Raw genomic sequence first — 26,786 nt, forward strand, 5'->3', positions numbered from 1 at the left:
ATCAGTTTATTATTTAACCTTAGATATAATTACAGCTTAGATAAAGTCATACTTAATAAAAATAGCGACACGTATGCTATTAGCCTATTCGAAAAATACTAATAGATAGGTAGGTATAATTATAACGTACTTACAAAGTTTATTCTACCAAAAATACATCGCATCCCTTAGAAATATTCAGCAACCATCACGGTAGTAAATTCTAAGCCTCACGCCATGTCAAAAATAATAGTGTAAATTTTGCTTATAATTTTGCACAAAAGTCGTGCGGCTGAAAATTGGTCATGTGAGATACAAATAAAGTCTACCAATAAAAGTCTACCACTAGACGTTTTTAACCCGCAATCGGCCATAGGCTAGGATAATGATGGATCCCACCTTATTTTGAACCCCTAAAGGCCGCAAACCTATTAAATAATTTGAGATTTAAGGGTTAAAACGTGAACTTCTGTAGACTGTAAAGCTCAGTGATGATAGGAAGGGAGCCTCTATGGATTTTTCGCCGGTCAATATTGCTGTTGTCTGCGCCTATTTTGTCTATTATGATGTCTTGCGCGCAGAGTTTTATCTCGTTCCAGGCATCTGAAAAGATAGATATATTGTTTTTTTCTGGAAGCTCAAATACCAAGTAAAAAAACCTGTTATAATTGTTTATTGATGTTGGTCTGGTTTGGCAATTGTACCTAGTACTCAAATTGAACAGTAGAAAATTCCCTAAAGTAGGCCAAACACAGGGCGTAGGAGTCGAAACCGAAGTACAGCCCGAAAGCTCCAAAAACAAGACAATCGGGCCTCTCCTAGCCCCTAAAAATTTCATCGACTTCGATACCGCGATGTAGGTTCTAATAGTACCTTATTTGCTTCGATTATACAATTGCGTTTCGAGCGCCATCTCTTGTTTGCCATCATAACTTGAAGCTACTCGTCTGTTATAAAATATACTATACGAGTCTGCCACAATGATGACAAGTTCTCACCCAAGATATCCTGGCTCGTGGTCTTCGGCGAGATGACACAGAACCTGATGACGTATTTGTTCTTGAAGCTGGACGGCACCACGTGGATCTTGCCGCGCGAGTTGATGACCTTCAGCAGGCGCTCCGAGTGGCTGTTGTCTCCCTTCAGACGGAATACTACTAGACCTGGTGGAAGGATATTATTAGGGTCTGGTTAACAATGTCTGGATAATGGATGCCTGTAGGATAATGGATAAAAGCATCTCTTTTATCCCACAGGTACCTAGAAATTATCCAGATATTGTGAAACAGCTACATAATGTTAAAATTATAGAGAATTTTGGAGGAAGAAAAGAATAACGGCCTTCTTTCGTTTATGAGTGGATAAGAGGTATGGAAGCGCGTCTTTTTTATGATAAACCTATGGCGTCGCATGGGTTTGGGCACATTCTACCCGCACTTCACCCCTAAAAAGTGTATTTTGCGCATTGACCATTACGTGGTTTTTATCAGATATTTTTTTTGAAAAGAAAGTCCAAGGTACAGGTCATTGGTCCAGCGGAGAAAGGGATAAGATAGTAGATACTCACTTAAGACCCTGGATTGAGGGACCTCGAATTTGTTGTCTGATAGAACGAGGCTTTCAAACTCTTGGGCACGCTGAATGCACTGTGTAAAGTAATTTTTTTAGTAAGCATTGATTCAAAAATCACAAAATCATTGAAAGAAGAGCACACTAGAACCGTTCACAAATCTGCTTCATCATCGTCAGCCCACAACACTCATCCATCGGTCTTCCTCATCCAGCCATTACCAGCTACCTGTCTAGAGTTATCAGTTCAGAGGGCCATCGGGCTTTCTAAGCAATGAAAATCTGAAGATATGAAGACCAATTAAAATCACAGCAATCCCTTTGGTTTTTTCTGGTACCTATGTTTCGTTCACGTAATTTATTTTCACACAGAACCAGATTATTTTTAGACGTGAAGTAAAGTAAGGTTACCGTTCGAATATGGTCCTGTATTCCAGAAATACCGAAGTTTCTCAGCACGAACCACAGCTTCAGCGCTCTGAAGCGACGACTCAGGGGTATTTGCCAGTGCTGTAAATAGGAGAGCTAATGTTAAGGAAAGATTTAGAAGAAGACGGGAAATAATCGGTAATATTATTAAAATTTAATATTTTGATAATTCCAACACAAAAAAACTAAATTCGAAAAAATATATATCTCAAGGGATTGGTTTTCATTTCACTGAATGTTTTTGATATAGGTGCATAATTATAACACTGTACTCACCATGTAGTCAATAGCCTTCCCTGTAACATAAAATAATAAAAAAATAATGTTATTATAATTATACACTTATATAATGTTATTATAATTATATGTTATTATATTATTATAATGTTATTATAATTATATACTTATAATTATATAATTATATAATTATACACTATAGGTAAACACAGTAGACTGATTTTCCATAAGTCAGATAAGACCAAAAAGGCAGATAATTATGTATCCCTACATTACGCATTATCCATATTATCCTTGTGTTAAATTTGAGTATAGCCACAGAATAATAACTAGTACCAGGTACAGAAGTCCATCTTCGCAATGGCTATCAAAGAAATATGACTCCATCCCATAAGCAATAAGATCTAATTTAGATCGCGCTCCAGCCGCACACGTTTTTATTTACTTACCTACCAATTTATTTTTGAGGGAATATGCGCCTTATTTCACTGGACTACGGTGCATAATAAGTTATACGTGGTTATACGCATTGAAAAAGAAGCCACCTTAGGGTTGCCTCAGCACCACAGACTACAACGTTTACTAAGCAACGGACTGACTTTGTAAAAAGAATGTCATGATATTAAAACAAAATAATTTGAATTTAGAATACAAAGCTATTCCAAACTTATTTTCTATTGGAAATGACTAGTTGAAGCTACGGCAATTTCATAGTTAAAGACCTATTCATAGATCTATTATTTGAAGTAAAAGTAAAAGAAAGAGGTAGATAGGTACCTATATCTACCTAAAAAAAAACATTTACTTCAGTCAAAAAATGATTTTTTTCTTCATAATGTGTGATAATATTGAGATGAAATGGATCATGATGTTCTGTTTTAGTTTAGTTGAGCACACGCGCGGAGTGACACAGGCCTGGTAAGAGTAGTGTAGGGATGGGGTGGGGTAGGGCGAAATAGGAATAAAAAATATGTATATCGATAATAGATTTTTATCATCATAGATGCCTAACTTTTACATATTTCTTAATTTCTTTCTTTGAGTCTTTAAAATGACGGTTATTAAATTTCAACGTCGCATATATACGCAGTCTGGTAAACAATTTCAAGAGATATTCAGTTGGAAAACACGAACAAGGTACTTGCGCAGTAATAGTTCCGAATAAATTAGTTAGTTGTTTTCCTGGATTTTTTTGAATACATTTTTCAAAGTTCTGGGTGAAACTTGATTCTAAGTTTTGTATATAGTCTATAAATTCTTTTGGGGGCATTTTCAAACTTTCGTAGAATGAAGAATTCTTGTTGAAGGCTTTATAACGGGTAAACAAATTTGTTTCCCCCAACTCAGGAACAGTTTTCAGAACTTCGCTTAAATTCACGCACTTGTGCTTATTTATACATTTAAACATCAGGTATCCCGAGACATAGGTCAAAGCATTTTCTTCTGGTAAATCTACTTCTCTGTAGTCTGTTTCACCCTCCAAATACACTGCAGACCTACATAATTTCTCATTGTTTTTTTCACTCGTGACTCTCAATTTCATCATGTCTTCAGCTTTCAAAAGAATTTGACATATATCAAGTTCACAATTAGCATCGGGCGAGTTTTTTAACATGTTGCAAAAAAACAGCTTTGAGAAGGCTCTTCGAAACTGGATCGGCGTTGGTTCTGTGCAACAGCCTCCTTGCTGTCTAATCGACCCAAAAAAGTTCTCCAAGACATCTTGATTTAGTCTTCTCGTAAATATATACTTAAATCCGATTTCTTTTAGGTCTCTGAACAACATTTTGATTGCTTGTATACTTATTTGAAAATTTACGAAAGATTTCATATGTTTTGTGTTATCTTTTCCAGTCCTTTTATTTATGGCTTTAATCGTTGCAAACATATTTTGAGCATCAACCAAAACTTTTTCTTGGACGTCAGTAAGTTTGAAGGCAGTTTTAAATTTATTTTTATCTTTTACCCTACTAGAATTCAAAACATCAAACAGGTTGTTGATAGACTCCATAAAGTTGGCAGTGGATCTGGCTTCTTCTGGTAATTTGCCCAAATCGATGTATGTACTGAGTGCTGCAGACACAGTATGGCTGAAAATTTGAACAGCATACTTCACTCGCATTTTTTTAAAGTTGTTGGGTTCAATGTGACACTCAGTTATTTTTGGTATTAGTTTTAAGTTTTTGTCTTTTTGGTCGTGGTAAAGTTGTTTTATAAAATCCCAAGATATTCTCTTACCGTCACAATAGAAGTCACTTGTTAGCAAGTTATTCCGTAGACATTTGATTAGGTGTGGCACGTCAAAAATATAGTAGATTTTCTTCTCATTATACACAAAAAACGGTTTTTCGGCCGACACACCTTTTATATCTTTGGCAAATTTGTCGAAGTTTGAGCCTTGGTCAGTGGTTATAGCTTTTATGTCTATTCCAATTCCGGAGAGTTTTGTAATAACTTCTTCTAACCATATATCTAATTCTTCGTAATGACGTGCACTAGCAAGTAGTGCGTATGCCAATGGTTGCTTCCATTTAAAGTAAATTCCTTGAAGCATTACCACATACGCATTGCTCGCAATTTCCGGAGTCACTTTACCATTGATATTATGAAAACCTATTACTTCATCTGTTTTAATATCGTAGTATAAGTTTCGTTTCAGAGTCATTTCGTCTATACAAATCGTACAGTACTTGGCTTTTTCAGGGAAAGATTTTGCTTTTAATTCTAAACTTTCTAGAACTCGTTCATCCAATTTCGGTGGTATACTTATTTTTAGCTTGTTTAACGTGCTTTTGCTTGGTAATTTTAAAACAGTTTGTAAACATCGGTAAGTCTGTGGACTTGAGTATTGCAAGTTTAAAGCAAAGAGTTTATATTCTGCTTCATATCTATTACCCTTAAATTTATTTTTTAGTTTATTTTGCCACTCAATCAATTTCATAAATCTTTTACCAATTTCGTCTTCAGGATCATCGTTGCCAATTACTGGTGAATTTTTCTTTTCCAGTTCTTTTTCAATTTTTTTAATTTCTAAATCAAGTCGTCGATTTTTGGCTTTGGTCACCCTTAGGTCTTCTATAAGTTTACGTTTCCGTGGAGTTTTTGCACTCAGCAAATCTGATGTTTGTGTTTCCTTGTGCGACATCTGAGATAGTGTAGTTTGAGTTACAGCTGACTTAATTGTACCTTTTTTAGTAACAACATCAGGTATTATGTTCACTTTTGATGAAGGTTGTGCAATAATTGAGATGTTCCTTCTTGAGATAGATTTGGTAACGATAAAGTTGGGTTTGCATCTTCATTGAGCTTTGGGACAATTGTAATCGCTGATTTTTCAAAATGCAACGAACATACATGATAACTTGAGTGTTTCATATTATCTTTAGATAGTAAATCCTCTCTACCAATTGCCAATAACCAGGTCCGTCGCCTGAAATAAACAAACAGAACATTTTGAATGGACGAAATCCTTGCATTGTGGGTTTCGTAAAATACAACAAGTATCTACGTAATTATATCAGATGTCTAGCACCACCCATAATACAAGCTTTGCTTATTTTAGGGCTAGATGGCACTGTGTGGATTGATGATATGATATTTTATTCTAATTAGTACAATCATGTGAAATAATAAAATATTGTATAAATTTTTATCGATTTCAGAACGTCGACTTTGATGTGTCGCATCTCTAGTACGTTCCATTTTACCAAAGTGCGTAGTCCAGAAATATTTTAAAAATAACCTTGCAATAGTAGATAATCATGCGTAAATAAAAAAAAATAAGTGTCACCCAAATCTTTCCTTGCGTAATAAATGTAGTAATCAATAAGCAAAAGACTTGAGTTTGTAAAAAGAATGTCATGTTTTTAAAACAAAATTAATTTGAATATAGAATACAAAGCTATTCCAAAACTTTTTTTCTATTGGAAATGACCATGCAATAGTATTTATGCGTAAATCGTTTTTTTTTAAAGTGTAACCCAAATCTTTCCTTGCGTAATATGTAATAATACCACAGAATAATAACTAGTACCATAATACTAATAATCAATAAGCAAAAGACTTGGAGTTTGTAAAAAGAATGTCATGTTTTTAAAACAAAATTAATTTGAATTTAGAATACAAAGCTATTCCAAACTTTTTTTCTATTGGAAATAACCAGTAAAAACAATGACAATTTCATAGTTAAGATATTTTGAAGTACATAAAATATGTATGAATCTAAGTACCTAAAACATTTAATTTTGTGAAAACATGTTTTTTTCGTTATAATTTATATTATGGATATAATTTATATTATGATACAGAACGTGTTAGTTTCGTTAAGCACTAATCCCACTCAGCGCACATTTTATAATCGATTCATTAATACATTTTGAAGGTAGTTGTGTCTGTAAATTTAATAATTTAACGAAAAAAATATTGGAATAGACTTTGTTCAACATGGAGAAAAAAAGGGTTTGTAGTTCGGATTAATTTCATTTCAAATAAGGAACGTAGAAGAAATCAATAAAATACTTAGATTAGTTTTACCTGTCAGCATCTTTTGGTAATGTAAAAAAATTTAAATTTGGATCACGATCCGTATTTAAGCAATTAAATACGGCACAGTATCTTTTTGCTGCTTTTTTTCTTTTTATGTCCATTTTTCTATTCATAATTCGCGCGCGCGTGTATCGTCTTCCGCTTGCGGCAGCCGACTAGATTTGCCCACTCGAAGCGGCAGGCGCCAGGCTGGCGCCAGCGCCGCCCACGCGCGGAGTGACACAGGCCTGGTATAGCACTGCATGCACTGCATAAATCCAAATTAAATTGTGTGTTTTTTCTCTTCACTATGAAATAGCATCACTGATTTTCAGATGATAGTTAACAATACTAACCTTCATTCTCATGTCTTAGATAAAGAGGGTTCACATTGAAGCTCCTCTGTAGACCGGCGGTGTCTTTGACCCTGGAATAATTGAGGCAAATAACTTTAAAAACTTAATTCTTAGCATATTTAGAGACTTAAGGGTGCAAGCAAGGAGCCTCCCTGAGTGACTTGTCAACTGTAACTTTTATACATTCTGCTCACGCTGAACATTCAGCGACAGACCGCTGACTTTGACTGGGTAAACCTCCACTTCCCAACACTGTTAAAATACCTAGTCCAGCTCATGTATTTATCTCTGACACGCTAAGAAGAGACTCCTTGATAATAGTCTTACCACATGGCTGTGCAGTCAAAGGTCACCATGAACCACTTCGAGGGAGCAAACGCAAATGAATCTGCTAACTCCACTCCATCCAGCCAATGCCTGGAGAACAAACAATAATATTTAGCTCAAGAATTATGTCATTATAAATTAATTTACTCTATGAATTATACTAATTAATTTTAATTGTGATGTAATTTTATTTTTAATTTATTGATTAATTGTGATCTAATTTTAATTTTAATTATAATTTTATTATGTAGTCTGAGCCTATCTGAAACCTAGTTAAACATTGTGAGATTTGGCGTTTCGACTTTCTCCGTGTTCGGCATCATAAGGGTCACAGTGACAGTTAAATAAAGTCCATTTTTCTCTCCACCTTTAGTTTGCAAGGTGCGGGTGCCTATATAAATAGAGTGAGTCGCCCGCGCGCCTCAGTTGGTTTTTGATTTTTGAAGTGAACACTTCGGCAAAATGGCTCAATGTAGCCACGGTTCTCGTCGGCTTCGCTCCGAACGGGGAAAAATATAATATTGAATTTGCGGAGTCCTCGCTGCCGGGAGCTGTAGCGTGATGCGGACCAGGCGGCGCGGGGCGCGGCCGCCGCGACACGTGGCGTCGGGGAGCGGGACCTGCCGGCTGCTGACGCAGCCATTACTGAGGATTTCGCAACGAAGGTTTGAGTTGATAAGCCGTGAGTAAAATGCTATTATGTAGTCTGAGCCTATCTGAAACCTAGTTAAACATTGTGAGATATGGCGTTTCGACTTTCTCCGTGTTCGGCATTATAAGGGTCACAGTGACTGTTAAATAAAGTCCATTTTTCTCTCCACCTTTAGTTTGCAAGGTGCGGGTGCCTATATAAATAGAGTGAGTCGCCCGCGCGCCTCAGTTGGTTTTTGATTTTTGAAGTGAACACTTCGGCAAAATGGCTCAATGTAGCCACGGTTCTCGTCGGCTTCGCTCCGAACGGGGAAAAATATAATATTGAATTTGCGGAGTCCTTGCTGCCGGGAGCAGCGTGATGCGGACCAGGCGGCGCGGGGCGCGGCCACCGCGACACGTGGCTTCGGGGAGCGGGACCTGCCGGCTGCTGCGCACGCAGCCATTGCTGAGGATTTCGCAACGAAGGTTTGAGTTGATAAGCCGTGAGTAAAATGCTATTATTTACTGCTTTTAAAAGCTCAGCCACTGGTCATAATGCTCCGGCGCTTGGGGTTTTTATCCCACGCAGTAGGGTCCGATTCAATAGTCGTGGTGATGATTGATCACATATTCCGGTCCTACTAGTGGCGCTTGAGCTAGATACTTACATTAATGACCGCTTTAAGTAAAGCATATGTTAATTTTATACAGGAAAAAATAATAAAAATATATTTTTCTACCCTCAATTTCTAATATTTTTAGAAAACAGTTGATAAAAACTTTGCTATTACAATAATGCACTTGATTATAGCTTATGTAAGGCTTTACAAACAGGAGCTTTCCAGGACCGTCATAGGATTTTTTACAGGAAGCACGTGGCTCCGAGTTTCAGTATGTTGGGACATTGTGGCATGTGCGGCAAGTAATGTGATCCGCCGGTACCTACCCGCTGAAGGGTAGGCAGGCCGATTCGGTGAAATTGAAGTTTCGTGTAACCTGCACCCGGCCCTGTGCTCCCGCGCTGGCCGCCGTCTCGTGCCACCTGCATCGCAGCGTACACCCGGCCCTGCGCTCCTGCCCTGGCCACCGGTTTGTGCCACCTGCATCGCAGCATACACCCGGCCCTGTGCTCCTGCGCTGGCCGCCGTCTCGTGCCACCTGCATCGCAGCGTACACCCGGTCCTGGCCCTGGCCACCGGTTTGTGGTACCTGCAGTCTCGGCATTATAAGGGTCACAGTGACTGTTAAATAAAGTCCATTTTTCTCTCCACCTTTAGTTTGCAAGGTGCGGGTGCCTATATAAATAGAGTGAGTCGCCCGCGCGCCTCAGTTGGTTTTTGATTTTTGAAGTGAACACTTCGGCAAAATGGCTCAATGTAGCCACGGTTCTCGTCGGCTTCGCTCCGAACGGGGAAAAATATAATATTGAATTTGCGGAGTCCTTGCTGCCGGGAGCAGCGTGATGCGGACCAGGCGGCGCGGGGCGCGGCCACCGCGACACGTGGCTTCGGGGAGCGGGACCTGCCGGCTGCTGCGCACGCAGCCATTGCTGAGGATTTCGCAACGAAGGTTTGAGTTGATAAGCCGTGAGTAAAATGCTATTATTTACTGCTTTTAAAAGCTCAGCCACTGGTCATAATGCTCCGGCGCTTGGGGTTTTTATCCCACGCAGTAGGGTCCGATTCAATAGTCGTGGTGATGATTGATCACATATTCCGGTCCTACTAGTGGCGCTTGAGCTAGATACTTACATTAATGACCGCTTTAAGTAAAGCATATGTTAATTTTATACAGGAAAAAATAATAAAAATATATTTTTCTACCCTCAATTTCTAATATTTTTAGAAAACAGTTGATAAAAACTTTGCTATTACAATAATGCACTTGATTATAGCTTATGTAAGGCTTTACAAACAGGAGCTTTCCAGGACCGTCATAGGATTTTTTACAGGAAGCACGTGGCTCCGAGTTTCAGTATGTTGGGACATTGTGGCATGTGCGGCAAGTAATGTGATCCGCCGGTACCTACCCGCTGAAGGGTAGGCAGGCCGATTCGGTGAAATTGAAGTTTCGTGTAACCTGCACCCGGCCCTGTGCTCCCGCGCTGGCCGCCGTCTCGTGCCACCTGCATCGCAGCGTACACCCGGCCCTGCGCTCCTGCCCTGGCCACCGGTTTGTGCCACCTGCATCGCAGCATACACCCGGCCCTGTGCTCCTGCGCTGGCCGCCGTCTCGTGCCACCTGCATCGCAGCGTACACCCGGTCCTGGCCCTGGCCACCGGTTTGTGGTACCTGCATCGCTGCATAGACCCAGCCATGCACTCCTGCCCTGGCGGCTGTACACCCGGTTCTGGCCCTGGCCACCGTTTTGTGCCACCTGCATCGCAGCGTACACCCGGTCCTGGCCCTGGCCACCGGTTTGTGCTACCTGCATCGCTGCATAGACCCAGCCATGTACTCCTGCCCTGGCGGCTGTGTTGTCCCACCTGCATCGCTGGGCACACCTGGCACTCCTGTTCTGGTTGCCAGATCCAAACGCCCCCTGTCTGGGAAGAGATTTTATGCTCAGCGGAACCGCCTGCACTATTGCTAGCACCGTCATCATCATCATCAGCCATCATTATGAGTGACTTATTTAGAAGGTATCGAGTAACGTGCGCTATTCATCAGTGATTTTGGCATATGCAGACGAACGTTTACTGCCAAGGTTGGTCATGTTAGCCATACAAGGGCACACCAACGAAGCCTGAGTAACCACCTGCAGTCGCCGTAGCCGCATCGGCATGGATGACGACAAATCGGGTAACGTGCACCGCTTCTAAAAGTGTTATAGCACTTCAATTTGATGCCTCCGCTGAGGTAGGGTATTCTATTAAAGCAGCTTTCTTCTGAACTACCCAAAGTGACCTGTAGACTGCTCCTGGGGATAGTTGTGCAATCAATTTTTTATTTCGATGTCTCTGCTGAAGAAACTGTCTAATGCAGCTTTTGTTCTAAACTGCCTAAAGATCATTGGACTGCTCATGGGAATGGTGACGCACGGTAAGTACAGGAGCGTTACTCTATACTGATGAGAAACGAACGAACGAGAGCTGTCGTGCAATCGGCACGTTTAATACATACAAACAGATAGAGCGGCTCGCGCCGCAGTGCACTGAAAGTTTGTTTTTCGTCATATAAAGTGACCCCCCAGACACTATCTTAAGTGTCATGACACATCGGCAGATTCCAGCTTTGAGTCTTTTCTTTTCTCGGCTGTGAGCAAAGTGAATCCCACCGGCGAGTGTTCAACCTGAAAGCACTGAGCTAATTCCTGATTTCGTGAAAGTCGCTGTTGCTATACCATACCGCTTCACAAGTTACCGAATTTATTATGATCCTACTGTCGGGTGATCATGATCAGAGTGTCATCGCGGTTTCTGAGTGACACCATATAAGCTGTCTTCCTTATGTCCCAGTGGATTGTGAGTGTGTGTCCGAGCTCTTTGTTGAAAAATGCGTGAACCTCCTACGCAGCAGCTGTCTACTAGTTGTGTATCGATTAAATCGAGTAACGGTGCTCTTGCACGAGACGACTACATTTTGGTAAAATTATAACTTACACTATTCTGGGAACATGCATATACCTACTGTGTACTGTGTATCACATCACGTGTAGCCGTAGCCCAACTCAATTTACTGGGCTAGATAATAAACAATGGCAGTCGTCATAAAATTTCTATGAATTTCGAAGGTCATCATTTGGAGTACAATTCAAAGGGTGAAAGTACCTATTCATGCCTAAACGGCTTCTCTAATGAAAATGTATTTTTAATTCGATTCTGGCGCAAACGTTTCATAACTATTTTTCAACACTGTATCTGCTGAAACTACTTAGACTGACTGGTTAAGATGCAGACGTGCCGTTTTCACAATTCCATTTTGAGTAATCCTCAACTGTTTTATGGATCTTTCAGTTAGTTACGTAACTAGTTACCAAGTAAAAAATTACTTGTGTCATGCTCGTACTCGTATCTCATTTAGGAGCTCTCTGGCCTCTAGCTGAAGGCTAGAACTGGTATATATATCTACTAAGCTAGTACAGAGCTATAACCGGGCAGCGGTGACGTGGTAGCTGCTTGATTTATTAGAGTTTGCTGAAAACTTTCTAAATAAGTAATAATTATTAGTCATAATATTAACTCTTCGCAGTTCTTTCAGAATGCAATACCAGGTCGCTGGAGTAGGTAACCTTCCTTAGCTGGACAACAACTACAACAAGCCTTTTTGTTTTAATGAATGTCACAGTTATTCGCTGTTCCACTCTCATATCGATGTCCAAGGACTTTTTCTTGGGTATAGCTAACTACCTAAGTTTACCTATAGATAGCCGCAAGCTATCTGCTGTTGGCGAACTGTCAGTTCTCAGGCTCGAGGTGGCCCGTCCAACTGTCCATGTTCCCGCCACCGTGATTGTTGCTTCCACAGATTAGAGAGTCTATGTTGGCTGTCGTTGCATCAGGTCTGATCAGGTACAACTAACATCTTTACGTACCATCTTTATTTAATCGAGCTATTTTGTTTTATCTAGGTTGACTTAATGGTTTTAAAATCGAACCTACAACAATGTAAGTAGGTACCTACCTACGTACCTTTGAAGTTGCAACAAGGCGAAGCCTTAAGGTTTTGGCCGAGACCTGCCCTTAGTGTTGACGAACATACCTAAAGGTGACCTTGTTAATGTTTTTCATATGAAGTACTGAATATTTTACTTATCCTGGTGGCATGACTGATCATTTACTTACCCAGTTAAGACATGTTAGCCGGGTTTCATTTATCAAGTATTATAATTGTTATTGTTGTGTTAATCAATCTTTATTAATTGGTGTCATCTACCAAGGAATGCTGCCAGAGCTCATAATATTCACACATGATGATACAGAATGATAGTAGCCCACAAAATCGGTGCAAAGTCTTATATATAACTTTCCTTCCTAGTAGGACTGCACAGGAACTCGTTAACCGCCGAGTTAGTTAGAATACAAAATTAGACTGTGAATGTAGTGACCTGCATCATGTTTTGAAAAACTGAATACTTAGTTATCCGCCAGTGTCACAGCCTTCATCTAATCTTTTCCAGTAGCTGATGAGGCTGAGATATTTAGTAAAATTATCTTCCCTTCAAGCACCACTCCTCGTTCCAAGGACTAGATGCCGCGCCAGGTGTTGCAGGCCGTGTCGTCATACAGGGCTGACTGAGCAGGTCCACGAGGCTCCAGGGTCGGCTGCTGCATTTCTGAGGTCAGTCCAGAATTACATACCCTAGTCAGCATGTGCTGACCTGAGCCCCAGCGGCCTGGATCGATATTCTACATTTTACAGCTTTTAAATTTAATATTGTTGCAAAGTATTTCACTGGTTCCATCCATTCGGCTAGTGTATGTTAAAAATATTGCCTTGACAATAACAAGATTTTGATCAATAATTACTTATAAGTATTGCTTTCGAAGAGGCACTGTGTGTATCCATATGTATAAATACCTACCTATATTTATAGGTATATACCTTCCATAACTTTCTGACAAGTCAGGAATAATAAGGAAGTACTTAAGTCTTATGTATACTTATACCTTTCTTTTTACCTAGAAATCTATGCATTATAAATTTATAGATTCAAATATTTATCTACTGATACACTCATCAGTAGCTTATGGGTCACAGTTGGTTTTCTCTCCACCATGCGATAATAAACACATCTCACAATGTTTAACTAGGTTTCAGATAGGCTCAGACTACATAATAGACGCATTTTTCCTGAAATAAAAATGACATATTATGTATCTAGCCTATCTGAAACCTAGTCATTTCTGCATGGTGATATTACAACTGAGGCGCGCGGGCGACTCACTCTATTTATATAGGCACCCGCACCTTGCAAACTAAAGGTGGAGAGAAAAATGGACTTTATTTAACAGTCACTGTGACCCTTATGATGCCGAACACGGAGAAAGTCGAAACGCCATATCTCACAATGTTTAACTAGGTTTCAGATAGGCTAGATACATAATATGTCATTTTTATTTCAGGAAAAATGCGTCTATTATTTACTGCTTTTAAAAGCTCAGCCACTGGTCATAATGCTCCGGCGCTTGGGGTTTTTATCCCACGCAGTAGGGTCCCATTCAATAGTCGTGGTGATGATTGATCACATATTCCGGTCCTACTAGTGGCGCTTGAGCTAGATACTTATATTAATGACCGCTTTAAGTAAAGCATATGTTAATTTTATACAGGAAAAAATAATAAAAATATATTTTTCTACCCTCAATTTCTAATATTTTTAGAAAACAGTTGATAGAAACTTTGCTATTACAATAATGCACTTGATTATAGCTTATGTAAGGCTTTACAAACAGGAGCTTTCCAGGACCGTCATAGGATTTTTTACAGGAAGCACGTGGCTCCGAGTTTCAGTATGTTGGGACATTGTGGCATGTGCGACAAGTAATGTGATCCGCCGGTACCTACCCGCTGAAGGGTAGGCAGGCCGATTCGGTGAAATTGAAGTTTCGTGTAACCTGCACCCGGCCCTGTGCTCCCGCGCTGGCCGCCGTCTCGTGCCACCTGCATCGCAGCGTACACCCGGCCCTGCGCTCCTGCCCTGGCCACCGGTTCGTGCCACCTGCATCGCAGCATACACCCGGCCCTGTGCTCCTGCGCTGGCCGCCGTCTCGTGCCACCTGCATCGCAGCGTACACCCGGTCCTGGCCCTGGCCACCGGTTTGTGCTACCTGCATCGCTGCATAGACCCAACCATGTACTCCTGCCCTGGCCGCTGTGTTGTCCCACCTGCATCGCTGCGCACACCTGGCACTCCTGTTCTGGTTGCCGGATCCAAACGCCCCCTGTCTGGGAAGAGATTTTATGCTCAGTGGAACCGCCTGCACTATTGCTAGCACGGTCATCATCATCATCAGCCATCATTAGGAGTGACTTATTTAGAAGGTATCGAGTAACGTGCGCTATTCATCAGTGATTTTGGCATATGCAGACGAACGTTTACTGCCAAGCATAGCCATACAAGGGCACACCAACGAAGCCTGAGTAACCACCTGCAGTCGCCGTAGCCGCATCGGCATGGATGACGACAAATCGGGTAACGTACGTGCACCGCTTCTAAAAGTGTTATAGCACTTCAATTTGATGCCTCCGCTGAGGTAGGGTATTCTATTAAAGCAGCTTTCTTCTGAACTGCCCAAAGTGACCTGTAGACTGCTCCTGGGGATAGTTGTGCAATCAATTTTTTATTTCGATGTCTCTGCTGAAGAAACTGTCTAATGCAGCTTTTGTTCTAAACTGCCTAAAGATCATTGGACTGCTCATGGGAATGGTGACGCACGGTAAGTACAGGAGCGTTACTTTATACTGATGAGAAACGAACGAACGAGAGCTGTCGTGTAATCGGCACGTTTAATACATACAAACAGATAGCTCGCGCCGCAGTGCACTGAAAGTTCGTTTTTCGTGATATAAAGTGACCCCCCAGACACTATCTTAAGTGTCATGACACATCGGCAGATTCCAGCTTTGAGTATTTTCTTTTCTCGTCTGTGAGCAAAGTGAATCCCACCGGCGAGTGTTCAACCTAAAAGCACTGAGCTAATTCCTGATTTCGTGAAAGTCACTGTTGATATACCATACCGCTTCACAAGTTACCGAATTTATTATGATCCTACTGTCGGGTGATCATGATCGGAGTGTCATCGCGGTTTCTGAGTGGCACCATATTAGCTGTCTTCCTTATGTCCCAGTGGATTGTGAGTGTGTATCCGAGCTCTTTGTTGAAAAATGCGTGAACCTCCTACGCAGCAGCTGTCTACTAGTTGTGTATCGAATAAATCGAGTAACGGTGCTCTTGCACGAGACGACTACCTTTTGGTAAAATTATAACTTCCACTATTCTGAGAACATGCATATACCTACTGTGTACTGTGTATCACATCACGTGTAGCCGCAGCCCTACTCAATGTACGGGGCTAGATAATAAACAATGGCAGTCGTCATTAAATTTCTATGAATTTCGAAGGTCATCATTTGGAGCACAATCCAAAGGGTGAAAGTACCTATTCATGCCTAAACGGCTTCTCTAATGAAAATGTATTTTAATTTGATTCTGGCGCAAACGTTTCATAACTATTTTTCAACACTGTATCTGCTGAAACTACTTAGACTGACTGGTTAAGATGCAGACGTGCCGTTTTCACAATTCCATTTTAGTAATCCTCAACTGTTTTATGGATCTTTCAGTTAGTTACGTAACTAGTTACCAAGTAAAAAATTACTTGTGTCATGCTCGTACTCGCATCTCCGCCGATTCCGGGAATTTCGAAGCTTCGACATTATCCATACTCTATAACTATACATAGAGAAACCAATGGCACATATGATTAACAAAAAATACAGAATAAGGGTTGCTAAGCTAACACTTTTCACTTGCACTGTGGGCATTGAGATATTTTCACTGTTTTCACTAATTTCACTTTGTAGAGTGTTATACATTTGTCGTAGGTTGTCTAAATTGACACCCTTCACGTTCACGGTGCGGGATGTAGTCACGTTGTCTTGTGGAAGCTCTGGTAGATCTATTATTGGTAGCGCCTTGTACTGTAGACTAGTAAAATAGTGTTGTCTATGGTGTAGGTAGAAATTCTCCAGCTGGTAATCACATAATATGTTAGATATAGTTAGTATATAGGTGCCTTGTATCTGTTGGTGTGCTATATCATTCTGACATTGAGTGGAAAACATGGATTTTTCTCGTGCATATAAAATCCAGCTGGTAGAGTCAATCCGTTGAACTTTGATTGTCTCTATATCAATAGCGTATGGGGTGCAGGCATTATAATTTATACTAAATTTCATCAGCTGTTCTACACAGGTAGGTGGTGAGTACAAGACAGTGCTATCCTCGGTACACAGGAACTGGTCGTCGGAGGCGAGCTGCTCGCAGGGGTGTTGGACCGGCAGGTATTCCGAACCTTTCACCAATAGGTAGGGGTGTTTGGGAATAATTACTTGGGTTATATTGCGACTGCTATTATATATAGGTAGTGAATATATTTGATAGTAGCTATAGGTATTATTATCTATTAAGGGTACCTCCATTATGAACGTTATCTGACTCTCTTTTACATAGCTTTTAACAATTATTGTCTTTTCCAGATTAACCAAATTTTCAAGAGTTGCTGGGTACATTAAATTTGCATTTTTAGAAATAGATTGTAACAAAGATAATAATTCTGTAGAGTTCACAATACTTTGGTGTAATACTGACAATTTGCTGAAGGCCAACGCAGTTTCAATTTCTTGTATAGTAGTAGGGTACACTACATAATTCCGAATTACTTTTTTACGAATATGAAAATAACGATTTTTAAAATTTCGAATTTCATAGTTCCGAATAATTCACAATCCCGAATTTTAAGTTTCCGAATAACGAAAATCACGAATAGTTTATAAACGAAATTTCAAACAACACATTTATTAAAATGATGAAAGTCAATTTTCCGAATATTATTATTTCGATGTTTCAAAAGTACGATTTTTTATTATATCGAATTGTTAAAATTACGAATCCCGAAATTTTAATATTCCGAAAATACAAATTCCCGAATGTTTCTTAGTTAACAAGAAATGGTTATATGAATAATGCAGCATAATGCGTATAAAAACAATATTTTTAAGCTATATTATGTGAAACGCTCCGCTCCGCTTCGCTGCGCTCCGCTTTGTTTTTCGATATCTATGTGCACCTAACACGCTCCTCCTCGCTTTGCTCGTCGTCGCACCTATGTTTAGGTTTAGGTCCTAAGGTTTTTAAGTTTAAACACCATAAAAATCCTAGCAATTGTTTTGCTCTAAATTTCAAACGCTCCGCTTTGTTTTTCGATATCTATGTGCACCTAACACGCTCCTCCTCGCTTTGCTCGTCGTCGCACCTATCTTTAGGTTTAGGTCCTAAGGTTTTTAATTTTAAACACCATAAAAATCCTAGCAATTGTTTTGCTCTATATTTGAAACGCTCCGCTCCGCTTCGCTGCGCTCCGCTTTGTTTTTCGATATCTATGTGCACCTAACACGCTCCTCCTCGCTTTGCTCGTCGTCGCACCTATCTTTTGGTTTTGGTTCTAAAGTTTTAAAGACGTTTATGTTTTTTTGTCAAAATCACGAATTATCATATTTCCGATCGGCATTTGACTTTTTCGTGATTATAATAAATCGGTATTTTATTTTTCGTATATTAAAGTAATCGTATTTTTTAACATTCGTATATTTAACAATCGTAATAACAATATTCGTGATTATAATATTCGAAATTATAATTTTCGTGATTATTATAATTCGGTATTTAAAAAAATCGATATTGCAATATTTCGTAAATTACATATTCGGGGTTATCAAATTCGGAAAAAAGTTTTTCGGAATATTTGGGTGTTCCCATAGTAGTATGAATGGTTCGAAAATTATTTAAGAACATATTAAACATACTTAAAATGTATACTGAGTATATATAACTGGTTTCCTTATTTGCTATAGTTTTTACAAGTTTTTCCATCTTTTTGAAACGTGCGTCTAATGTTAAAGTATTTTCATGTAAGGTTTCAGTACTATTTATGAAACTGTCCATCATTTTGGAGATAACCATAATTTTCTTATCTGTAATAATCTGATTGCCCTTTAACTGAGATATTAGTGACTCGTAACGAATAGCGTCTTGATTATCCAGGTTTCCTGTAATAACTTTAATCAGTGATCCTAAGGGGTTGATAATGCCTCGTTTGAATCTACGCGTGGGCGTTAGCTCTCCGGATTTACTTATAGCCTTTTCTTTAAGGAAATCTACCTGTTTGCGTAAATCGAAAAACTCATATGCATTTGGTTTGTTTATATCTACTAATTTAGAAAACTCATTATACTTATCTATGTTAAAAACTAAATCTTTGTATAAGTCGCTTAAATCTAACACTTTAATAATAATCCACTTATCTTCCTGTTTATAAGCATGGCCTCGTTTAACGGGTAGTACGCCTGGGTTTTTCTCAATTTTGAGCAGATGATGGGCCTGGCTCAACGTGATCAGGGTCAGGGTGACCAGACACCACCTGTGGGCGACGTTTCACATTTTTAATGGGGACTTTGGTATCTCTATGTCCTATCCTTACGGGAATAATATTTCTTTGTACCTGACCTACAACTTCCGCTTTATTATATCTGGGCTTATCTTTACTCTTCCTAATATTGATATCTTTAACATAGATATCTTCACCTGTCGCGAATTCATGTCCGGTCTCACCTCCTTTCTTTTCCTTTACTTTTTCTTTTCCTAACAGAGTCATTTGAGCTATGTGTTTATACAGAAATTTGGTACGCTTCGCATGGTCTTTTAATAGTTGTTGCATGTAGTTTTTCTCAAAGTTTCCCTCAAAGATTTTACTGGAGTCTGTATGTCCGAAAACTACTTCAAACGGTGTCAGTTCTGTGGTGGAATGTATGGTGTTGTTGTATGCAAGTATGGCGTACGTCATGACAGATGCTGCGTCGGTACATTTTTGATCATATTTAGCTAGGCGATAAATTTCGATAATAGTTGAGTGGAATCTTTCTACTATGCTAGTGGAGTTTGGATTATTGGGGGTTGTTATGTGTAAATCTATTTTATACATCGTCATTAGTTCCTTCATGAGCTCGTTATTAAACTCTTTTCCGGGGTCACAGGTAATTTTCTTAGGTATTCCGTAGTATGAGAAATATTTAATCAGGGCCCGAATAACTTCAGGAGTTGATCGGTTTGTGACTTCTATTGCCTGTGCGAGTTTACTAAAGGCGTCTACGAGGGTAAGATAATATATCCCATCAATTGTAAACAAATCTATGAACACCTCTTGAAAAGGAGCATCCTGTGTTTGTGTAAGTTGTAGAACGGGCTTTATGGGCTTCCTGTCATACTTCATTCTCTGGCATGCATCACATCCATTCAATATTGCAGCAACAGTATCTCTCATATTTAACCAGTAATAATGTCTGCGTATCCTAACTAACGTCTCTTTTATTCCGCGATGACAGGTCTTACCTTCGTGCATTTTCAACACAATGGCCTTTTGTTCTTTCTCATCCTCTATGTATACAACCCTTTCGGTACACTCTAAAAACTCAACGGAACCCTTTTTAAATAAATATATTATTACTTTCGTAAATAACTTCCGGTGTCTTAAGTCCTCAAAATATATAAAATATTTTGTTTTTAGGTTAATATGTTCCTTTAAAAAGCGCTTCACTAAATCCTCATTATCTGGTGGCAAAAATACCTCTATTACTTTTTGGTTGTCTCTAGTTGTATGTGTGACTTGTATGTCGTTCTTAAACCAAACGAATACAAGTATTTGATTGGGCTTCGTATCTATAGCCTCTTGTAATATAGGAATACCAAATGATTCTAAGTCTTCGGCAGAGTGAATAGTTTGTGAATGACTCGACAATGAGCGGACCGGATAGTTATCAGGTTCTTCAGAGCCTGTTATCGTTGCAGAGGAATCGGAAATAGTGATAGTCGAAGAATCATGTCTTTGGGGTTTATTAGAACAGTCTTCTATGTTTTTAGTCAAGTCGTTTATGTGGTCTTGAAGCCGTTTCTCTTTGTCGTCAATGTTTACTTGCATAGACATTGCGTCGTCATCGGACGTCAAAGCATTCACTTTGATTCGAGATAAGGCGTCGGCGTTGGTGTTCTGTTTGCCATTTTTGTAAATTACTTCGAAGTCATATTCTAATAGACGTAACCGCCATCGGGTAAGTTTACTATTTGGCTCTTTAATGGAATATAGCCACGACAATGGGCGATGGTCAGTGTAAATCAGAAATTTGTGGCCGTATAAGTATGGCCTGAAGTGTTTTACAGCCCATATTATAGCTAGGAGCTCTCTCTCGATAGTACTATAGCGAGACTCGGTGTCGCTGAGTGCTCTACTTGCGTAGGCGATTGGTTGGTCGCTGCCAACAGTGCCTTGCGATAAGACCGCGCCTAATGCCACAGAGGATGCGTCAGTAGTTAGAATATACGGTCTAGATGGATCTGGATATTGTAGTAGGGGTGCGTTAGTCAAAAGTTCCTTGCATTTCTGAAATGAGTCGATGTATTTTTGGTCAATTATAATTCGGTTTTTCTTTTTAAGGCAAGATGTTAAAGGGTAAGTTATTTTAGCGAAGTCCTTAATGAATCTTCGATAATATCCAATCAAACCCAAGAAACTTTTAATCTCTGTCGTTGTTTTAGGTAAGGGAAAGTTCAATACAGCTTTAACCTTATCGTCATTGGGCTTAAGGCCGTCTTTTGTAATGGTGTGCCCAAGGTACAAAACCTCTTTTCTAAGAAACTCAGACTTATCAAGCTGTACTTTCAAGTTGGTGGCTCTAAGTCGTTCAAAGACTGCCCTTAATTTTTGTATGTGTTCTGCTAGGCTTGCAGAATAGATAATAATATCATCTAGGTATACCAGGCAGTGTATTCCTTGTAAACCTCGAAGGACATTATCGATAGCACGTTGAAATGTTGCTGGGGCTGTCTTTAAGCCGAACGGCATTCTCAAAAATTCATAATGGCCGTTCTGGGTGCTAAATGCCGTCTTTTGTCTATCGCTTTCATTGATTTCGATTTGATGATAGCCACTGGCTAAATCTAAAGTAGAAAAGTAAGATGATTTACCCAATTTGTCAAATAAGTCGGTTATGTTAGGGAGAGGATATTTGTCGTCTATAGTGATGTCATTTAAGCGCCTGTAATCTATAACCATCCTATATTTAGCTTCACCGGATGCATCCATCTTTTTAGGGACGAGGTGCACTGGTGCACTCCAAGGGGAAAATGATTCCTGAATGACGTTATTTTTCAAAAGATTTTCCACCTGTTTTTTTATTTCTTCTGCTTGTATAGGGGCCTGTCTGTAGGGTTTTACGTATATAGGGTCCTCGTTCTTTGTTCTTATAAAGTGTTTTACTTGATTCGTAAATGAGAGAGGAAGTAAGTCGCTATAAAATATGTCCTTATATTCCATACATAAGTTATGTATCTGCTGACGTTCTTCCGCATTCATATGATCAAGTCGTAATTTGGCTAAGTTTTGTGTCAATATCTCATCTATTTCAATATTTCTTTCATCCATCATACTATTAACCTGACATTCCGTACTACTTTCATACTGTTCTGTTTTAAACGGGTGTGTTATAGTTAATGTCATCTGTTCATCACGAGTATTTTGAATAACCGTGGTAGCATATCCATTTGTACACCTAACTAGCGCGCTAGGCATCCTTACTCCTTCACAAAATTCCGTATAATTTAAAATAGCTTCGCCTGAATATAAATCAGTCGGCAATTTCACTCGTTGTTCAGAGCGGGGGGCCAGTTCTATGACGTGGTCCTCGCGATTGTGTATAATAGGTATAGATGTCGTGTTCGTTCGTAACACGTGATGTTTATAATCAACAATGGCTTGTAACTGCTCTAACAAGTCAGAGCCGATAAGTCCATCGTACCGCGCATCTACATTGTAGATATAGAATTTGTGCTGACCCGAATTATTTAAGCTGGGAAATAGCGGAATATTTATGACTTCGTTATGTTTACTTGATGAGTGTGTACTAATCACTTCGAATGGTTCGTGAACTATTTGGTCATGAAAATACTGATATGCTAAACGTGGGCTTATAAAAGATTTCATACTTCCTGAATCTATCATGAATTTACCGTTGATTTCGGGAAGATAAATATGCGGTAATTTTAAGTTCGGGTCACAATTTAATTCTAATTTTTCCGGGGGATGTTTGAGGCTGTTATATGAAAATTTTCTATTTGTTCAGGGGTTGCATTTTCCTGTGTCAGTTCCTCGGATGATTCCTGTAATTGACAGTCAGAAAAGTTACCTTCGATATCTGGATGATGTACTTGTTCTGCAGGTACATCGTCTAGGTAGACGTACTGCTCCGGGTTGTAATAATTTGGTTGGTATTGGTCCTCTTCGTAGAGGCACAGTTCATTTAATTTAAAACCCTGGTTAGGTCTCTGAGGTGCGGTTCTCATCGACACATCGTTTGAATAAACATGCTGTGGTGCGGCCGCGGGCTTGTTCCAAATCGGAACTGTGGGTTTGTACCCAATTTGTTGAGGATTATTATTTCCGAATTTTTGTGCAGTTGTCATACCAAACTGTGGTCTATAGCCGAACTGCGGGGGTTTGTATCCGAACTGCGGGGGTTTGTATCCGAATTGCGGAGGCTTGTAGCCAAATTGTGGCTGTGGTGGCCTATACCCAATTTGTGGATTGCTGTTCCCTAACTGCGGCCTGTAGCCATAGGGTTGATTATTAAATGATTGGACTGCCATACTATTATTAAATCGAGGGGTGTAACCGGTGGGTAATATCGGTCTAAGGCCGGTTGGCTGGAGTTGGCCATAACTGATAAGCTTTGCGTCGAGTTTTTGTGTGGGCGTTGTTACTAGTGTGTTCTGAGACTTTACCATAGAGCTAGGAAGAGTCATTTTATTACGCATAACATACTGATCGTGGAAATTGACCTCCTCCAATACAATTTCCAATGCTTTTTCCAAAGTAGCGGGGGCTTTAAGGCGAACAATGCGCACCATATTTTCGGGGAGATTATACAAAAATACGTTGAGTGACGTATTGGTGTAAATAGCAATTTTACTATTTTTTATGTTCGCGTCTTCGATTCTATTTACCTTTGAAATTAAAATAGAACGCACTGACTGGATCCTGTTGCAAAAATCAAGATAGCTTTCGTTAGGATTAATTTTGAGAGTTTCTAATTCTATGGCAATACACTCTTCGTTTCGCGGGTCTCCAAAATGTTGCACGAGTAATTCCTTAAAATTATCCCAGTGCATAATATCCTGCCTCTCACTTACAAGGGCAGCAGCATCACCTGCTAGTCTGCTGGTTATAGCATGCATGATATATGTGTCTTGGGCCTCATTACCTCTAAATCTTTCTATAATATATTCGCTTTTAGCCAAAAACAAATTTAATATGCGTTTATCCCCATTAAAGATGGGTATGATCTTTAGTACTTCGCCCGGAATGAGCGTTATACTCTCCATGCCTACCTGATCAGGCATTTTGAATATTTTATTACACAATTCACTTAGTATAAGTTTAAATTTTAATCTTATTTATAACACAAGTATTTATAGGTATATTTATATTACAAATTTTAGTAAGTACTAATATTTCTAACTATACATAGATAACGTTATAATGAGAGAGTTCTTATCTCAAGATAACCCAAGAAATTTTACTTGTAGAGGGAATTTGGACAGGAGGTGAAAAGTTGTACTCACCAGCCGGTCGGTATAATCCTTCCGCCTTGACACATTTGTTTGGTTCGCAGTAGGACACTGTTAACACTATCCGCGGCGCGTTTCCCGGAACGCGCGGAAAACCGGTAAGAGTTCTATAACCGAATTTTCACGGGATAATTCAGTTATCCTACCGAATCGGCTGCGCCAGTCAAGATTGCGGGAGCGATCGGAAGGTTTTTAAAAACTAATTATTTAATTAAAACGAGACACGTCTTAGCAGAAGCGCATGCTAAATCGATCTGATATATTCAATGACCAAAATGACTTACGAGCTAAACAAGATAACAATTTGCTTACTCTAACTTACTGCTAACAGACCACCTGGAAAGTGCAAGGCATGCAAGCCTAGGCGCGTACTTGGATTACTCTAAGGGGTTGAGGGTTCATAACTAGGTTGACTTAATGGTTTTAAAATCGAACCTACAACAATGTAAGTAGGTACCTACCTACGTACCTTTGAAGTTGCAACAAGGCGAAGCCTTAAGGTTTTGGCCGAGACCTGCCCTTAGTGTTGACGAACATATCTAAAGGTGACCTTGTTAATGTTTTTCATATGAAGTACTGAACATTTTACTTATCCTGGTGGCATGACTGATCATTTACTTACCCAGTTAAGACATGTTAGCCGGGTTTCATTTATCAACTATTATAATTGTTATTGTTGTGTTAATCAATCTTTATTAATTGATGTCATCTACCAAGGAATGCTGCCAGAGCTCATAATATTCACACATGATGATACAGAATGATAGTAGCCCACAAAATCGGTGCAAAGGCTTATAAAATAACTTTCCTTCCTTGTAGGACTGCACAGGAACTCGTTAACCGCCGAGTTAGTTAGAATACAAAATTAGACTGTGTGTTACTTGTCAATCTAGAATATGAATATAGTGACCTGCATCATGTTTTGAAAAACTGAATACTTAGTTATCCGCCAGTGTCACAGCCTTCATCTAATCTTTTCCAGTAGCTGATGAGGCTGAGATATTTAGTAAAATTATCTTCCCTTCAAGCACCACTCCTCGTTCCAAGGACTAGATGCCGCGCCAGGTGTTGCAGGCCGTGTCGTCATACAGGGCTGACTGAGCAGGTCCACGAGGCTCCAGGGTCGGCTGCTGCATTTCTCAGGTCAGTCCAGAATTACATACCCTAGTCAGCATGTGCTGACCTGAGCCCCAGCGGCCTGGATCGATATTCTACATTTTACAACTTTTAAATATTGTTGCAAAGTATTTCACTGGTTCCATCCATTCGGCTAGTGTATGTTAAAAATATTGCCTTGACAATAACAAGATTTTGATCAATAATTACTTATAAGTATTGCTTTCGAAGAGGCACTGTGTGTATCCATATGTATAAATACCTACCTATATGTATAGGTACATACCTTCCATAACTTTCTGACAAGTCAGGAATATTAAGGAAGTACTTAAGTCTTATGTATACTTATACCTTTCTTTTTAGTATATCTATTACCTAGAAATCTATGCATTATAAATTTATAGATTCAAATATTTATCTACTGATACACTCATCAGTAGCTTATGGGTCACAGTTGGTTTTCTCTCCACCATGCGATAATAAACACATCTCACAATGTTTAACTAGGTTTCAGATAGGCTCAGACTACATAATAGACGCATTTTTCCTGAAATAAAAATGACATATTATGTATCTAGCCTATCTGAAACCTAGTCATTTCTGCATGGTGATATTACAACTGAGGCGCGCGGGCGACTCACTCTATTTATATAGGCACCCGCACCTTGCAAATTAAAGGTGGAGAGAAAAATGGACTTTATTTAACTGTCACTGTGACCCTTATGATGCCGAACACGGAGAAAGTCGAAACGCCAAATCTCACAATGTTTAACTAGGTTTCAGATAGGCTAGATACATAATATGTCATTTTTATTTCAGGAAAAATGCGTCTATTTTTAATTTGATTGACATTCCATGTATTATGGATCTTGTTATCTGTATTATTATTATTATGTCGATTTTGAAGGCACACATTCTAATTTTGGAGCTGTCAAAACCTTAAGTAAGGACTTTGATGATGATGATAAAAACTACTCACCGATACTCCGGACATATGAAAGCGTTGCCCGCATATGCCGCGTCCACATGCAGCCAAGACCCGTACTTCTGACACACGTTGCCCACCTCCCGTAGCTCGTCGAATGCCACCGTGCCCGTCGTGCCCAGGGTGGCACACACCTGCACACAATCACACACATTATGTTATCAGAAGTGGGACTGGGTGTAAAACAGCATTCAAAGTTAGTCAGAAGAGGGATTGAGCTTCTGCCTAATGCAGA

The 26,786-nt window shown here is 39.5% G+C and overlaps 1 protein-coding gene across 1 annotated transcript in view; it reads right to left on the reverse strand.

Annotated features, from left to right (window-relative positions):
* Nucleotides 1–83: 83 nt before the first annotated feature.
* LOC105397281 (histidine decarboxylase) overlaps nucleotides 84–26,786 on the reverse strand; it is a 36,069-nt gene continuing 9,366 nt past the window's right edge. Inside the window, exons 8-15 of the mRNA XM_048621735.1 lie at nucleotides 26,546–26,685; nucleotides 7,422–7,511; nucleotides 7,095–7,165; nucleotides 2,254–2,273; nucleotides 1,960–2,058; nucleotides 1,547–1,625; nucleotides 978–1,142; nucleotides 84–582 (exon numbers count right to left, since the gene is read on the reverse strand). Coding sequence (XP_048477692.1) covers nucleotides 434–582; nucleotides 978–1,142; nucleotides 1,547–1,625; nucleotides 1,960–2,058; nucleotides 2,254–2,273; nucleotides 7,095–7,165; nucleotides 7,422–7,511; nucleotides 26,546–26,685 — 813 coding nt within the window. The 3' untranslated portion in view covers nucleotides 84–433. The remainder of the gene's footprint in view (nucleotides 583–977; nucleotides 1,143–1,546; nucleotides 1,626–1,959; nucleotides 2,059–2,253; nucleotides 2,274–7,094; nucleotides 7,166–7,421; nucleotides 7,512–26,545; nucleotides 26,686–26,786) is intronic.

This window comes from Plutella xylostella, chromosome 2 (assembly GCF_932276165.1).
Source record: "Plutella xylostella chromosome 2, ilPluXylo3.1, whole genome shotgun sequence".
Lineage (NCBI taxonomy): Eukaryota > Metazoa > Arthropoda > Insecta > Lepidoptera > Plutellidae > Plutella > Plutella xylostella.